At 29.2% G+C, this 17,872-nt stretch overlaps 1 protein-coding gene across 2 annotated transcripts in view; it reads left to right on the top strand.

The window, feature by feature from the left end:
• The first annotated feature begins 1,928 nt into the window (after positions 1–1,928).
• Positions 1,929–17,872, top strand: part of Top2 (topoisomerase 2) — a 24,931-nt gene continuing 8,987 nt past the window's right edge. Inside the window, exons 1-18 of one of the 2 annotated variants that reach the window (XM_014431006.3) lie at positions 1,929–2,345; positions 2,623–2,750; positions 7,563–7,743; positions 7,949–8,192; positions 8,279–8,491; positions 9,567–9,740; positions 10,191–10,430; positions 10,505–10,610; positions 11,136–11,326; positions 12,140–12,271; positions 12,455–12,665; positions 13,724–13,833; positions 13,914–14,144; positions 14,448–14,695; positions 14,810–15,044; positions 15,459–15,658; positions 16,920–17,055; positions 17,665–17,822. In XM_014431006.3, coding sequence (XP_014286492.1) covers positions 2,636–2,750; positions 7,563–7,743; positions 7,949–8,192; positions 8,279–8,491; positions 9,567–9,740; positions 10,191–10,430; positions 10,505–10,610; positions 11,136–11,326; positions 12,140–12,271; positions 12,455–12,665; positions 13,724–13,833; positions 13,914–14,144; positions 14,448–14,695; positions 14,810–15,044; positions 15,459–15,658; positions 16,920–17,055; positions 17,665–17,822 — 3,125 coding nt within the window. In that variant the 5' untranslated portion in view covers positions 1,929–2,345; positions 2,623–2,635. Of the gene's footprint in view, positions 2,358–2,622; positions 2,751–7,562; positions 7,744–7,948; positions 8,193–8,278; positions 8,492–9,566; positions 9,741–10,190; positions 10,431–10,504; positions 10,611–11,135; positions 11,327–12,139; positions 12,272–12,454; positions 12,666–13,723; positions 13,834–13,913; positions 14,145–14,447; positions 14,696–14,809; positions 15,045–15,458; positions 15,659–16,919; positions 17,056–17,664; positions 17,823–17,872 lie in introns of both variants that reach the window. The other variant, XM_014431005.3, reaches the window with a different exon arrangement.

The raw sequence follows: 17,872 nt of genomic DNA, 5'->3' as shown, positions 1-17,872 counted from the left end.
CTTTACCAGCTGACTCTGTTGCAAGTTAATGCAGCTCTGAAGCAAAATCTTCCGGCAGCTATGTTTATAGCACGTATTAATTAAATTTTTAATTTATCTTCCATCTTATTCTAAGTCACCATTAACACGAGGTAACTCGAAACGGCCACGCATTAGAAAACAATAAGCCCTTCATTGGTTGCCACTGGCATATTTATTCCATGGACCCACTAAGCCCCTCACTCCATAAATTAAAACGAAACAAGAATGAACTGAGAACTAAGATTACAGTGTTGATAAAACCTGGTGCATTTAAATACATAGACTGTTAAGAAGACCTGTTTACTACTTACCATTAATTGCTAGGAGTTTCGTACTTCTGATGCTGCTGAAGTACGCTTGAACACCAAACGCTATCAAAGGTGGTAGCTTTGTCAACAGTAGAAGCACAACATACCTCTCTCTGCCCTCTCTTCTACATCATGCCTTTCTTTCAATATGGTATCTGCGGTCTCCTTACCTTAAGTGGATTCACGTTCCTTGGGACGGCTCAATACTTTTTTGAGCAATGATGGAAACGTAACTCGGCCAGTTTTCTGCTTATCTACGGTACTGCAATAATCCCAGATGTTCCAAGGCGGGTACAGGTCCTTTACAGGGGAGTACACTTTGGCATGCCTAACAATTGCAGTCTATTCATTAAGCTGTGATAGGTCATTCCTTGAATATGTTCCATCGATATACATCTCGGATATTTCATACCAAAATAAATATAGGCGTCTAATTAACAGTTTCGTCAGCTATTTCGTGTAAATTTTAATTTTTGACCACCACCCGGAACTATCCCTTGGTATTCATGAAAAAAATAGTTTCGATTCTCTAGGACGATTATATATATATATATTTTTATAGTCATTAATTATTCTTACTGTATAATCTCCCTTATGAATAATGTACAAAATATTAAAAATATGAGTACAGTAAAGATAACTCTGTATTATGAAGACATTGGTAGAACCGAAGGGGAGGGCGCAAAGCTTGCCCTCCTGATAGATATGGAAAATTTTAATGCTATCTGTTTTTCTTTTTTAAGGGCATTGTTAGCTGAGGTTTAGATTCAAAGTTAATAATTAGGATTCATGTCGTCACTGGTTTAGCTCCACACCGTTGGAAAGTTAAACACATGTTCACTTGTTTTTTTTTTCACCCCTAAAGACAATTTCTGGTTCTACCCCTGTATTAAAATAGCAATGTTCGAAAATTCATAGAATAAATTTCCTGTACAAAATCATATTATTTATAATAAATTAATATAGTTAATTTATTATAAATAAATTTCGTCACTATATTAGGACGTAGATGTTTTAACTTCCTCAAGTTGGCATTCTTGTCATTAAGAAAAATTAATATTTATTTTAGTTTTTTTTGGAATACTAAACTTTAATTGTAAGTAAAGTTTTGTCTGTATATTTTTTTTATATTGATTTATTGATCAAAAATCTATTCCTAATGATATAAAATAACTTTAGGCCTCAAGAACGTATTTTCAAAAAGGAATTATTTAAATTCAAAATGTATACCCGATAGACTAGGAGAGAGTAGGTTGTGCAGATACCAGTTCTTGGAAGTTTTCATATTTTTAATAATTTATTTTTTTGGTTAATAGTCTGAAAAACCATTGATGCAGGCATTAAATCTACGAAAAATTAAAAAGCAGGAACGAATTTTAATTTCTCATTGACATTTTTTTTTGTTTCTTAAAATTAAGAATTAAACGAAATAGTGTTGCATTCATATAAGACAATATATATCCTTATTCCTTTTTATCGGTAATTATTAATTTATGTGATTTTTCAAATATTAAAAGGTTAAGAAACTTCAAAACATTTTTCATTTAATTATACTCTAGATCATATGTTTCATCCACCAAAAAACCGTTGAAAGACTGTTCCTTAATTTCAAATATGTTGTATACCACAATTTGTAAGATTGTTTACCTACTATTTCCCGCGTGAATAGTGTTTAGTTATCTTTTCTAATTATTTGATTGGATATAGTTATTTATAAACTTTACGATTATTTTTTTGTACTAAGTTAATTTCATCAGGAAAGTAAAGTCGAGGGTAATCTGTGAAGCGTATATTATAAACAGAGGCAGAGTAATTTTTATAGTCAGGTTGTAGGGGTCATTCCACGGGCGGGAACGCCAATGTCAGTTAGCTTGTCTATGGCGTTGCATTAATGGCTGAAAAGTAGTAGTAAATATTAAAACTGCATAAGTTATTCGTCGCGAAATATATTTTTGACTTAAGCATAGTCAAAAAGCCTTTGGAATTTTCTTCAATCAAGTTATTCACTGTTTCTTTGTAAGTTGGAACGTAAGTACTTTGTCATAGTTCAGTGCTGTTTATAAACATACTCTGTAAAGTATAATTGTTTCTTAAATTTTTACTTTATTATCGTTGATAGTTCATAAACTAGGTTTAGTTTATCAAAGTTGGAGTAGTTGTGATCTGTAATGAATCATATTGTTAAAATTAGTAACTTCTTACTCTTGACTATAAACAAATTATTCTTTAGTGTAACTTCCATTCATCCAATGTTTGCCTCTTAATTAAATTAGTTTAAATATTGTTGCTTTAGAAGAAGAAGCACAATGGGTGACAGTGTGGAAAGTGGAACGAAGAAGGGTGAAGCCCTTACTGTTGAGAAGATGTATCAGAAGAAATCTCAACTTGAGCATATTTTGCTTAGGCCTGACACTTATATTGGTAAGTAGTAGTTAATATAAGTTGTCTGTTGAACTATCGCCTAATTTTTAAGGTCGTTTTACTTTTTGAAGTTATTTTTCCCTGTCCAGGAAAAGCTATTTTTATATAATTTATAACATTTGAACCCGATCTGGTATGATTTAGATGTGTCTATTACTTGGAGGTTAGGTTATTAGTTGTGGATTTTGTTTTCCTTTTGCTTGATATTTTTTTTATTTTCGATTATTGATACTAATTTTTATCATGGTAAATTGAATTATGAACATTTTCCATATAATTCAGTATTTTTGATTCTAACTTGATCACACTCTAATAACATTTTGTTGATCTTTGTATAGTTTTATGAGCTTTTTTTTTTTGTTTAGAATCGGTTTTTTTTCTCTCTAACCAGCCGTGTTATTAAGTGATACTTATTATGGTAGGTGCTAAACCTTTTTTTAATCGTAAATTATGAATTAAGATCCTGAAGTTGGTTCATAGTTCATTAAAGGATTGCTTATATAGCTCAGTTTCATTGGTATATTACTGTTAAACATCAGTAACACAACGGACTGTAGTGTACAAATAATCTTACTTAAATTTTACTAAAGTAGGTTAAGCATAGGTTTTTCTGCCAGTTTTAATATTCTGTTCACATCATTTGCATTTTTCTGCGATTTATAGTTTTTCTGGTATTGGTTATTGTGTAGTTAAATAAAACAAGGGAAAATAGGGAACTTGACTTTAATCCCTTACTGAAGTGGTTAATAATCTAATAAAAACTTTTTTGTTTATCATTTACTTGAAAGGAACTTAAAAATGTATGTTATTTCGAATAACATTTACTTGTTTATTTATAACAAATCAGCAAAAAAAAGTACCTACACATTCCCTATCCTGCAGGATAATGTAACTGACATTAATACTACTTTAAAGGCACTTACCACTTATTTTTCTATCACTTAGAGTTCTGGACCTTATGATCGTATAACATAAACTGTATCCAATTTTCAAAGAAATTGTTGCTAATCTTCTGTACTATCACTAAACCTAATTTTATTTTATTTTAAGTAAACAGGCTTGTTTATGAAATCAGTAACTCACAAGATGCAGTGATACATCATTACATATTTTTATATGCGACATTAAAAAAAAATATTGTAGAGAAAACTGAGATAGGTTTTATGACAAATCCTGTTAAAATTATGACGGATTGAGCACTGACTTGATATTTTCAAACCAAACTGAAATAAGGATAACTAAGTAATAAATCTATTAAAATGTTAGCATATCAATGTTAATTTTATAAATGGATAAACTATCATTTTTATAGTAATAATAAATGCTTAGCGAATCTGATGGTTTGATGCCGATACCACTAATAGCTCTCTATATACATTCGTCCAGTGATACCTGCCCTACCCGAATCTACCAGACCAATCTTGATGAAATCCTCCCACCTACACTTTGGTCTATCTCTCGGACTATCATTTTTCCTAATTCTTACCGATTGAAGACAATTTAGTCATGATAATCAATTATTAATGAAATATTTCTACAGTTATAAAAAATACTTTTCACTCTGGTATTAATGCCTGTATCAATGTATCTTGTGTGTTATTGAGCCTAATAAAACAATCTTAAAGAATTTGTGGTGGAAGTTAAATAACATTAAGCAGGGAATTCGGTGGGGATTTTCCCCGCTTAAGACTAACGTGATCTGTTGGCAAACCAGGTAAATTACTCTTCTAATAAAGAACATGACTCGAATCTAATTTTACCATTATGTTTTCTGAGGTGATATGCACAAATTTAATATGCCCAACAAAAATATTTCTGCCAAATCATTAAAAAAAATCTAGAAATTGTTTTTTTTTTTTTCTTTTAAGCCCTTTGTAATAAAAAAAATAATATATACTTACAATTTATGTTCTTATTATTTCTTTATACAATATTTATCTTTCGCATAGCAGTCTTTCAGATAATTAAATCGAGCAATATTTAAAAAGTGCCTGAAATTGAAAAAAAGTTATGATAAAGTAATAGAAAATTGGCATGGCTGTGCATACAATAATGTTGTGAAACGAAGCCTAAATAAAATGGTATTACTGACTGATTATCAAGATCATATCAACATTAAACTAACTCAAATCTACGCAAGGTTAGCAATCCTTCTCTGCCGGACCCGCCCTGCTTAGACCTCGGAAGAGCTACGGTCCTATATCACTTTTGAAATTTTACCTTAAAATGGGAAGAAGAGACTTTAAGATAGTTAAATCGAGCAATATTTAAATAACGCCTGGTGTTCAAAAAAGCGGTTTGAAGTGGAAAGTTCTTTTTTAATGGCTTATTTAATGTTTTTGAGTGATAGACAAGAATCTGGTGTTGTCCAACAAGAATGTTCTCAATGAACATGAGAAATCGTCTAAAAAAATTTGTTTTTTCCATTTTGCTTATAACTTGCATTGTAAACATATGTAAAAGTTAATAGAATCTTAAAACAAGGTGATTAAATTATCTACAATTCATGTTCTTATAATTTTTTGTTTAATTTGTAGTTTTCGTGGAGCAATTCTATGGTGTTCAAAATGAGCTAGAAATGGATGAAGTGTTGTAATTTTTGTAACAAAATAATGATTTTATTGAAATTGTTTGTTAATTGAACATCCAGGGGTCTGTTTCATAATAAAAGCCAATAGTATTAGTCCATAAATACAAGTACACAAACTATTAAGTACAAGCACTAATACATTTTGTTTCATAATAGTGAAATTGTACCAGATACAAACTACAACATTAATAGTATTAGTTTGTATTTTATCATACAAGAGGGTCCAGGGTGTCCCACTAGTGCTCTAGTCCTACTAGTACGTAATAAGTGCTCTTCCTAACCTCTATAATTTTGGGCATTCTGAATTAATTTACCCTGGATCATAAGAATGGCATGTGTTTAATTTTTCAACAATGTATACCTTCAGGGCGTTTTGAATCAAAAAAGGACCTTGTAGAAATTCTTAAAATTTTATTCGGAAAAAAAATACATCCATTCTATTGGAACTTGCAGAGTTAGCCGTGCTGGAGATCAATCCACAAAAGATAGAACTTGTTCTATTATGACAGTTTTATAAGTTATGTAGGGATATACATGTATAATGGGACACACTGTATTTAAAGAAGATGAATAAGTTTCAAAATTATGTAATTTTGTAGAAATTTAATTTTCCCTGTTAGTTTGTTGGCAACGTTTATTTCTAAAATATACAAGTATATATTATTTTGGTATTGCGTTTTTTGTTTGGCATTTTAATTTTATTTTTAAATACTGTTATTTCAATAAATAGAATTTGTGATCAACCATTGATTGAAACTCAGACTATTTATTAACATTGTGACAAACAATTTTTTTTGCATTTCACTTTTTTTTTTTTACTTCTATATTTAGTTAGAGAGTAGAAATTGTTTTTAATATGGAGCAATGTCAGGGGTTCCGACTGACTGGCTGTTGTAGATACCCTGTTGTTTATCCCCTATAAAACCATTCTAGTACGGAATGTTCTATTAATTTTCATTTTAAAAGCAGTATATTAGTAAGAGCACACCTTTCTATTAAATTAATGAATATAAAGCTGTACCAATCGTTTTCCAATACTGTTATTTCCACCAAAATGACAAGAAAAATCAATTTCATTTTTTACTCTGTTGCTACCAATAAGAGCTGTAATCTTAGCTTTGGCCACTGATTGAACTGTTAGCCCAGTAGGCACATAATGGTATATGTAGTATTGCACTTCTGTACTAGTATCAAGTTCACAAAGATATTCATATGTATCTACTTTTTTTACTTATATTTATTGTTTGATTTACGTAATAATGTAGCTTATGTAATAATCAAACAATAGTCATAATAATTAGTGGAATATGACAAGAAGAAAATGCTTAAAATCTATAGTAAGATGTTTCTGAGGGTGGGAAAGGCAAACTCAGAAACATTAACCATTTACAAAATGTAAAAAAATAAAAAAAAATATGAGGAGTGAAAATAGGCTTTTTGATTTGATTAAAATTATCGTTGTTTCCCTCAACAATTTCCAGTGTTGTGAATATTTGATAAATAGTGATGAAACTAAATCTATTATGAAAATAGAATCTGTAATGGAAGAAAAGTAATTCTGGTCCATAACACATCAAAAATGGTTGTTCAGTATTTGTACTTACTTTCTCGTTGCCTATCGTAGATAGTCCACCCCAGACATAAATATACTATTTACATTTGTAGCTTCAATGGGTATTGATTATAGTGATCATAATAGTATGTGAACACCAGTTTATCTCAATAATTGATCTCTGTTTTATCTCTTAAATGATTGGAATGAGATGGTTTTGGTCTATATACTCTTTACATTAATTACAACTGTTGAATTGTGCTTGTATAAGAGATTTAGTAATGCCATTTCTTGTGAGTGAAATTTTGGGAGATTACATTTGTGTTAGTTATCTATCTGGTTAAAATAATCTTTAAAAATCCTTTCAATGCATGATAATATGAGGAGGAGGCCTGTTGGCTGATCAGTAAGTAATAAGAATTTTTGCCCTGATGAAGCCTTGCAAAGTGGGGCGAAACGTCAGACATTAAATAGTTTAAAATTATTGGTTCTTTTTTAAACCGCAACCCTGACCATCTTCTTATATTTAAAGTTATACGGACAACTATATATATAATATTAAAATAATTATACTTGTTAAGAAAAAGATCTAAAAATATTAATTATAGCCTTTGAAAATTTACTTTATTTATATTAAGAGTATATTTATGTATATCTTTTTGTTTCATAGGTTCTGTTGAACCTGTAACGGAGCTCATGTGGGTATTTGATAGTGAAACTAAATCAATGGTTCAAAGGGAGATTACCTATGTTCCTGGTTTGTATAAAATTTTTGATGAAATCCTGGTGAATGCTGCTGACAATAAGCAGCGAGACAAAACTATGGATGCTATTAAAATAACCATCAATGCGTAAGTAGTTATTTTATCAGAAGTTATTCACTTAAACTTAAGATAAATACCCAGGATTTATTTTTAAAAATGCATGTTTACATGTGGTTGTTATTCGTTCAGTTTTAATTGTAATGAAGTGATGTGGAGTGAGGAGCTTGATTTTATTATTATTTACTGTAGTAAATTTTTCTATATGTAACTCTGTTACGCTGTTTATTTTCAGAGAAGAAAATGTTATCTCGATATGGAATAACGGCCAAGGTATACCTGTAGTTGAACATAAGGATGAAAAAATGTACGTTCCTACAATGATATTTGGTCATTTGTTGACATCCTCAAATTACAATGATGAGGAACAGAAAGTAACAGGTGGACGAAATGGTTATGGAGCGAAACTTTGTAACATATTTTCTACTCGTTTCACTGTTGAAACAAGTTCAGTGCAGTATAAAAAAGCTTTTAAACAGGTATCTTTTCATTTCATTGTTTAAAGATTTTATTTCACTGTTGTAACACTTATATAATTATTTCTTAATTGTTTTTCATTTTTCAGACTTGGAAAGACAACATGAGTAAAGCAGAGGATGTTAAAATTAAAAGTTCAGCTGAACATGATTATACTAAAGTGACATTTTCCCCTGACTTGAAGAAATTTAAAATGGAAAAATTGGATAAGGATATCGTTGATCTAATGTGTCGACGTGCATATGATGTGGCCGCTTCGAGTCGTGGAGTAAAAGTTTGGCTGAATGGAGAGAGGCTTCCAGTAATATATATATTGTTTTTATTGGTTAACTTTTAGTTGTTTAACCTTGATATTTTGTAAATAATTAAAATATCAGGGTAAATTTATTTTCTAGTATTTGTAGTAACAGATAATGATCAGAAGTATTTGATCTATACTTGTAACACAAGATAAATTCAGTTATAAGTAGTTTCTTAGTAGGTGTTGAACTATGAATAGCATTCTGTTTTAATTAGTGTGTTCAAGATCCTGTTTGTTGCAGTTCTAGATCTAAACTCTAGAAAATTTAATTAGTATTGGTCAGATCTTCATTAATTAAAAAATGGAAAACATTCAAATATAATATTTAACTAGAATGATAATATATTTATTTAAAATGCATTACATTTAATAATTTCTTTCAATTCATAACCTTACATAAATTACCCAGTTTGTTAAACTTTCAACACACTATATTTTTTTACTTTTTCTAACCTTTATAAGGATATTTAGTAGGTGAAAATATGGATTTAATATGGGTGTTTCAAATACGAGTTTTCAACAGAAATACATGTTCTGCAAAAAAAACCTATTCTCGCAAAATGGTGTGTGTTATTGTTTGCACACATGTGCATATGTGAACAGCCTTGCTCAAAAACAAAATGTCGTACAACACTGATATTACATATTTAAGACAGGTAGAGGCCTTGGATGTGACTGCAACTTTTTTGATAAAAATTGACTGACCAGGAGTGGCACTTAATAAGATTGATTTTTCACTTTTTTTTTTTTTTTTTTTTTTTTTAATTTTTTTACAGTACCTTTAATTTTGTTTATTTGAAAATATAAACTGTTCTTATTGTTAGCAATAATAAACAGTAGATAAATACAAAATATTGAAGGATTTATGAATAAATAAGATTAAAAAAGAATCCAATTCTAATGGAAAAAGCTGACACTGCCTGGTCTGTCCTGATTCAGCTTCGTTATCTATTGTTCAACTGTTCTATTCTTGGCAGGAACAATTAACTTATTAGAAGGGCTCTTCAATTAATTCACAAATAAATATTTATTGCTCAGAAATCACATTTCAACTAATTCAGTTTATTTTTATTAGATTAAAACCTTCAAGGATTATATTGACCTCTATATAAAGGGTAAAGAAGATGACATTGGTAATCCACTGCAGATTGTTTATGAGAACGTTAATGAAAGATGGGAAGTTGCTATTACCACTTCTGAGAAGGGTTTTCAACAAGTTTCATTTGTCAACAGCATAGCAACGACAAAGGTAACATTTTGGATTAAAATAGAATTATTTTATTGAGAAAGCTAACATTTTGAAGTTACTCTCTATTTGAAATCATGTGGGAATCATTTAGTTAAGCAATTTAACCTTTTATGCTCGAATGGCGACACAGTAAATTCTTTGGTAACTCGAATGGCGGCATATAGTTGCCAATTGAGTTACCAAAGAATTTTTTGAAATAAACTTTTTGTGGGTAAATTAACAAAAAAAGTTCACTAAAAAAAAAAGTATCGAGCGCAAAAGGTTAAAATTTTCGTTATAATTAGTTCAAATTTTTCACTTCATTAGTTCAAAAGTATATAAATTTTCTTTATTCTTTGTTTGATTATATTTTAATGAACTGTTTGTGTTTAAGGGCATATGTATATTTATGTATGTAGTAGATATATTCATTTTTTTATCTTGTATGCAATATATTACTGTATTCCACAGGGTGGAAGGCACGTTGATTACGTTGCAGATGCTCTTGTGAAAAATCTCATAGAAATAATCAAGAAGAAAAATAAAGGCGGAATGCAAATTAAGCCTTTCCAGATCAAGACCCATATGTGGCTCTTCATCAATTGTTTAATTGTTAACCCAACCTTTGATTCACAAACAAAAGAACATATGACGCTTCAAGCTAAAAACTTTGGATCTAAATGTGCTTTATCTGAAAAATTTTTGAATCAGGTAAGTATTAAGTTACAATTTGTGGTTGAGATTTAGTTTTTGTTAATATTTCTAAATTATGTTTTATTGTTTAGGTCGGAAAGAGCAACCTGATTGATCAAATATTAACTTGGGCCAAATTTAAGGCTCAGACGATTTTGGAGAAAGCTGGTGGTGGGAAAAAAAAAACTAAACTAAAAGGTTTGATTTTATAACTATATTGTCAGAAATATTTAATTTCCTTATAAAATCAGTTAGTTCAGTACATTTCTTGAGAAAAACTAAAATTCATTCAAAGAATTTATACAGTATAATTATTATGAATGGTTTAATTTGTCATAAATTAAAAAAAAAAAAGTTGTAATATAGTTTGTTATACAAGTGTAAATATCATTTGAACATAAATCTTGTTGAGGTAGGTCCTGATCTTGCAAATCAGTTTTTGGTTATCTGTTACATTATTAATCCTATTATTCATGTACATTAGTTTATTTAAAAATTCATTTTAGCTTTATATAATCATAATTTATGTTTACATAGAAAATATTAATTTGGCCTAAAATATTAAGTATACTTGCAATTTATTTAAATTGTTATATTATTAAAAACAAAATTGTACTCATAATTTAATTTTTTTTTCTTATTAAGATTAGGAATTAGTTGGCTATACCTTTAGTGTAACTCAATCTTGTTTTATAATTTAATTAATATTGATAATTTTAATAGGTATACCGAAGTTAGAAGATGCTAACGATGCTGGTTCTAAGTCTTCACTTTCTTGCACTCTCATACTAACTGAGGGAGACTCAGCCAAGGCTCTAGTAATGTCTGGGTTGGGTGTCATTGGCAGAGACAAGTATGGAGTTTTCCCGCTCAGGGGTAAACTTTTAAATGTTCGAGAAGCAACTCACAAGCAGGTAATTAATATTGGTTTGCAGGTTAAAGCAAATAGATACAATTTTCAAAGTATGTACGAATCGTTTTAAACAGCTTATATATTTTTATTGAATCTTGTATAGTTCAGTCATGAGAGTACTCTATTTTTAATTTACCATTCTTATTGTGTTATTTAATTTTTTTTATAGAAAATGAAAAACCTTGTTTGCAAATCCCCTAATATTTCTATTGTCTAGTAACTCGTTGCCCTGAGATCAAGAGTCGACACTTGATAATTTACATCAAATAAAATCCTCATGTATATGTTGAATACATCTTTTTATTTATAATAAATGGAATATAGTACGGGTGTGGTATAAAAAAAAAAAAAAAACCTCAAATAGTTATTACTTTACACCCGGACCATATTCCATTTATTAATAATAGACACGGTCAATCTGAGATCTTCCAGTGTTTTTATTTAATTTAAAATTGAGAGAATCACTCAAATTCATATGTTCTTGATTTTATAAGTTTTTGCAAATTTAAAAATGTATTTCATTATCACATAATAAAAAGATTTAAAATAACAGTATGTGCATTTTATATCGTAACCCAATGATATAGGAAAAATTAATGTGCGGTGTCAGCTCTGTTGTGTGTCCAGTAGTACAACTCAATTTTGTTCACCCCGCAGAGTGTAAAATTTATAAGTTTTTTTTTTTATTTATTTATTTTTTCAAAAAGTTTCATGTATCATTATATTTAAAATACTGTAATTTATCATCGTTATAGGTATTCAATTCTTAAATTCTACATTAAATTTTTTTTTAACTAACTCATATTAATTCCAGATTATTGAAAATGCTGAAATAAACAATATTATAAAAATTATGGGACTGCAATATAAAAAGAAGTATGAAACCAGAGAAGATCTAGAAACACTTCGATATGGAAAATTAATGATAATGACAGATCAGGATCAGGTCAGAATTATATCCTAAAAAATAGACGTAGTGTATTTAGTTCTTATTTATTAAAACTTCAGTAGTGGTGTTTAACATTTTTGATACCTTTGTTCAAGTCACTTTAGTCCTGTTTTATTAATTTATATTTCAATTATTCTGTTTTATTTGTGTTTTAATTATATTTTCTTGTGAAAATTTCAGGATGGCTCACATATTAAAGGTCTTATCGTCAACTTTATACACCACAACTGGCCATCACTGATAAAAATGCCTTTCCTGGAAGTATTTATTACTCCGATTGTAAAAGCTACTAAGAGGAATGAGGAGTATTCTTTCTTTTCTATTCCAGAGTTTGAAGAGTGGAAAAATGGAACACCTAATAACCACACTTATAAGATAAAATACTACAAAGGTTTTTATTTTTCTATTCTTTAATTATCTTAACAGCTGCAGTGTTTGTGAATTATGAAGATCTTTTGTCCTTTAATTTTTTTTTTTTTTTTTTTTTTAGTGTTTTAGTTGTATTTGTATTTTGGTTGGCACTATATTGGTTGTTTCGTTCACTATGATCTTTTGGTAGTTTTTTGTTTTCTTGGTCCGTTTCAGTGGAAACTGTTAAAGTTGTCTACTTTAGCTATGGCAACGCTGTTAGCATTGGTTAGTTGTTGATATAGATTTCCTGACTATTTTCTTTGAATGATGAAGTTCATGATTTGGTCACTTTAAATTCAGTAATATGTTTCAAAATTTACTACAATAATTGGAGAGTTCAGTTTGATTATGTGTTTACTAAGAAAATACACAAATACTGAAATAATGTGCTGCATTTAAAGCTGCTACAGGCTTCTCTCTGTATTTTTGGTCTCTTAACTATATTTGAAGGTATTTGTCTATTGTTAAGCCCACTGTTACCGTCTTCAGATCTATATCAGAATTTGAGATTTGTACCCATTAGTTAATGAATGTTATTCCTTTTGAGATCTGCCATTTTAAGGAAAGCAGCACTATCTGATTGTGGTATAACCCATAATAACCTCAGAGTTAACCATTACCAATAAGTCCTCAGATACTCTTTTCCCTATCTCGTCAGTAATAAGGGAGGATTAATTTTTCCAAGGTTTAATCTTAACCCTGGTCATATCTTTCTCCTTATAACCTATTGGTCTCACTTCACTAATCTAATTTAAACTACTTTTCTGCGGTATTCAGCGAGGATAACAGTGGTTTTTATTTTTTAAAGAATTGTATTTTGAAATTATTATTTGATAATTATTAATCATCTATATTGCCTGATGATTTTCCATAATTGTTCACTTCTTAACATAATGTTTAGAAGTAAATTAATTCTGAATTAACAACTTACAGCAGTGGATTTTTGAAAGAAATAGTTATTATTTTATGTTTTATTGTAAATAAATTTAACTTAGTGTAGCATTTTGGTGAATATAAATTTATATTTTCTTTCCTTAGGTTTGGGTACTTCGACCTCTAAAGAGGCGAAGGAATATTTTAGTAATATGGACCGCCATCGAATTATATTTAAATACAGTGGACCAGAATGTGATCAGCATATTATAATGGTAAATATAAGTTTCACTACAAATTCCATTTTTTTAATTTGTTAATAAACTCAAGTTACTTTAATTATTATCATTTCTAGGCATTCAGTAAGAAATGCGTTGAGCAGAGGAAGGAATGGTTGACGAATTGGATGGTAGAGAGGAAGAGGCGAAAAGAATTGGGTTTAAATGAAGAATATCTGTACACCAAAGATACCAAATCTATTACTTATAAAGATTTTATTAATAAAGAGCTGGTTCTTTTTTCAAACATGGACAATGAGCGGTCAATACCTAATATGGTTGATGGATTAAAACCAGGTTCGAGAAAGGTGGGTTAAGTATTCACTTTTCATTTTCTGAAAGATTTTATTTAATAAAAGGCAGTCTTTTTGTAGACAGATAATTTAAAATTAATATAAGTTATATAGCAATTTGATGTTTAGAAGAACTTCTATTAATGGAATGTTTTTATTTTAAACTAGATTATTAATACTTGCATATATAAATTTTTATTCGAATTTAGCTAATATATATATATATGTATTATTATATAATATGTATATAATATATATATATATATTTGTTTGTTCCTGTGATAATTCTAATTTATAGTTTTTGTTTTTTGTTATTAGGTACTGTTCACATGCTTAAAAAGAAATGACAAAAGAGAAGTCAAAGTTGCTCAGCTTGCTGGTTCAGTTGCTGAATTATCAGCATATCATCACGGTGAACAGTCATTGATGTCTGTCATCATAAATTTGGCTCAAAACTACGTTGGTTCGAATAATATCAATCTACTGCAACCTATTGGTCAGTTTGGTACTCGACTCCATATGGGAAAAGATGCTGCCTCGCCCAGATATATTTTTACTATGCTCAGGTAAACTTCTAATTGTTTATTTTAAATTTGTTTCATTAGTTGTGATTATAGACCATATATGCTGTATAGATTACAATATGAATTTTAATTTTTAAAAAAAAATTTTTTTTTTAGCCCATTGACAAGATTAATTTTTCACCCACACGATGACCCTTTGTTAAAATACCAGAAGGATGACAATCAACGCATTGAACCAGTGTGGTACATTCCAATTATACCGATGATGTTAATTAATGGAGCTGATGGTATTGGTACAGGTTGGATGACCAAAATTCCCAACTATAATCCTCGAGAGCTCATAGACAATTTGAGGAAAATGATAACAAATACTGAACCTCTCATTCCATTGGTTAGTGGTTGGATAAATATTATATTATATTAATTTAAAGTTGTTTTAATCTGTTCCTTTTGTTATATTATGTTATAATCCTTATATTAATGAAATTTCTATATATTTTTTTACTGTTTTGAGATATTTTCTTATTTAGAGATGTAAATTTAATTGTCCTTATCCGTTAGAGTAATAATAATATCTGTTGTACAGAGGCTAAATAATCATTAATTTCTCATAGTTGAGACTTTTATAATTGTCTGTGTAAGGAAAAGGGTTGTCCATTGCTGATTAATTTCACATTTTAAATAAGTGCTATTATTAGTCATTTGTGTTCTCAATTTTTCTTAATCTGAATACCTTAAATATCAGATACTTTCAATGTAGTGCTAGTGTTTATTACAATTGTAAGAGTTATCTTTTTTCTTTTAGAAACCATTTTATAAAAACTTCAGAGGGGATATTGAGGCATTATTGGACTCCCGTTACGTGATATCTGGAGAAATTGGAATTCTTCAAGATGATAGGATAGAAATTACTGAACTTCCAGTTGGCTGTGGAACTCATCATTACAAGGAGTCTGTTCTCGAACCCATGTTGAATGGAACAGAAAAACAACCTGCACTTATTACGTAAAAAGATTTATATTTTTATATTTATTTTTTGTTGAAAAATGTTATTCTATTTCAGCTGGGCAAGTATTAAAACTCCCATTGTTTCTACTAGTAGATTCTAGGATGGAAATGATTACTATATAATGGGATGAGAATTAGTTCTTTGAAATTAAATACAGTCCTAATATTCCAACATTTGTTAAACCTACCTACTGAGCAATCCAACATGTTCATAACATCAAAAAATTATAGATAATGACAAACTGTTGAAGCCAATCTTAGATGAGGCGATGGCCACATTAGGAGGAGCAGGATGCTCAGAGCGAGAAGAATGGGTTCAACCTTCCTACACAGAAAGACTCAGTTACTGTGTACATTTTTATGATAAGTTGAGTTCGGACAAGTTCTTTCGGAAGATATGGGGTCTTTTCACGTTTACTCTTGACCGACAACCCTCTAATAGTTGCAAAAATTGAGGGGACTATTTTTCGATATTTGTTATACAATCCCTACTATTATGTTTGTTTCTTATTAAAGAAATATTAATTTAAAAAATAATTAATTTTGCACTATTTCAACTTTAATTCCTTATTTGGTATTATGGGGTGGTTAGTTGGTATTTTTGGGGCCCACAGTAATCCAGAATATTTGATCAATGATAACTTGTTGGTCACATATTTGTTGGATTATCAAGGATTACGTTTGATTGAGTATGATATGCTGTAAGTTTTATTATAGAAAGGTTTAAAATGTTTAACAACTTGTTAATTGTTTGACATCTCATAAGATTAATGGTTAACTGTTGTTAACCATTAATCTTAAATAAAGTTTTTTTAGCTCTTCTATTATATAAAAAGGCTACTGATGTGTCTAATAGCTTAACATTACAGTTTATTTAGTTACGTGATATTCTGAATGAATTGTAAAATAATAATGATTTAAGTTGTTAGATTAACACAGTCACAAATAAAAATTAATTAATATTTTTTTGTAACATGATAATTTGCAGTCACTAGATGTAGTATTGGCCTGTGATATTTGTAATGTAAAATTGGTGTTGGCAGATAAATAGATATTTTTAAAATACTTCTCTGTCACATCTCTTATCCTTCTGTTTTAGGAAATTAGTAGATACAATGTTTTTTGTAAATATATGAAATTAATAAATAAATTTAAGGAAAATTTCAATTTCTTGATTTATATTATGTAAATTATTGTATATACCTAATTCTTCTGGCTATGCCAACAAATAAAATTAATTCTGGCCTTACTTTTTCAGTGACTACAAAGAGTATAATACAGACACAACAGTTAGATTTATTGTTACCATGACCAACGATAAATTGGCTACTGCAGAGCAAGAAGGTCTACATAAAGTTTTCAAATTGCAAACGACTATTTCTCTTACTTCTATGGTAAGTTCATTGTGTATATGAAAAGCCTTTACTTCCTTTAGTACTTAACGATTTCACATTTCCATTATCCTTGAAATAAAAATTTTTTTACATACATCCTGGAATTTCTTAGTATTTTAGATATTTTCTGTATCTAATCTCTCGGTAATTTAGATAGAAATAGCAGAAACAAATTTAGTTAAAATTAGTGTGCAACAAGTTAGTAAAAAAAGTTTGTAAAGGAACCAAAAAGTTTTTTTAATGTTTAAAATGTTTAAAAAAAGGTATTTATAAGAAATATATTTTTTGTTCTTGAAGAGTTACTCCAGTCACAGGGATAATATCATGAAATATAGGTTAGATTTGTTTTGATATTACAAAAATAAGAATTTTTCTTGCTTCAACTGCGAGCAGAGGGGAAGTATCACGTAGTGAGGGAAGCTAAGTGGTTATCATTTTAAAATAACTCATAAGGACCATTTTTAATCATAAAATTAATGCCATGTTAAGTTTGAAAGAGCTATTATTTTATTTCATAATTGTTATCTTATGTATAAATAATTATGTAACTTCTAATATTCCTATCTCTCATAATTATGAATTCTAATATTCCTGTTTTAATATTTTCAGGTGGCGTTTGATAAAGATCTCTGTTTGAAGCGGTATGATGCAGTTTTTGACATAATGAAAGAATTTTTTGACTTAAGACTTCTATATTATTTAAAACGTAAGGCTTACCTAGAGGGAGTCCTTGAAGCAGAAGCTGCCAAGCTCTCCAACCAAGCTAGGTACGAAATATGTATCAGTTAATAATGATGAATTAATAGTTGACAGAAGA

Source organism: Halyomorpha halys, unplaced genomic scaffold (genome assembly GCF_000696795.3).
Source record: "Halyomorpha halys isolate HHAL.00 unplaced genomic scaffold, Hhal_1.1 Scaffold934.1, whole genome shotgun sequence".
Taxonomy (NCBI): Eukaryota; Metazoa; Arthropoda; class Insecta; order Hemiptera; family Pentatomidae; genus Halyomorpha; species Halyomorpha halys.
The sequence above is the reverse complement of the archived record's forward strand: the minus strand, read 5'-3'. Positions and strand labels throughout refer to the sequence as shown.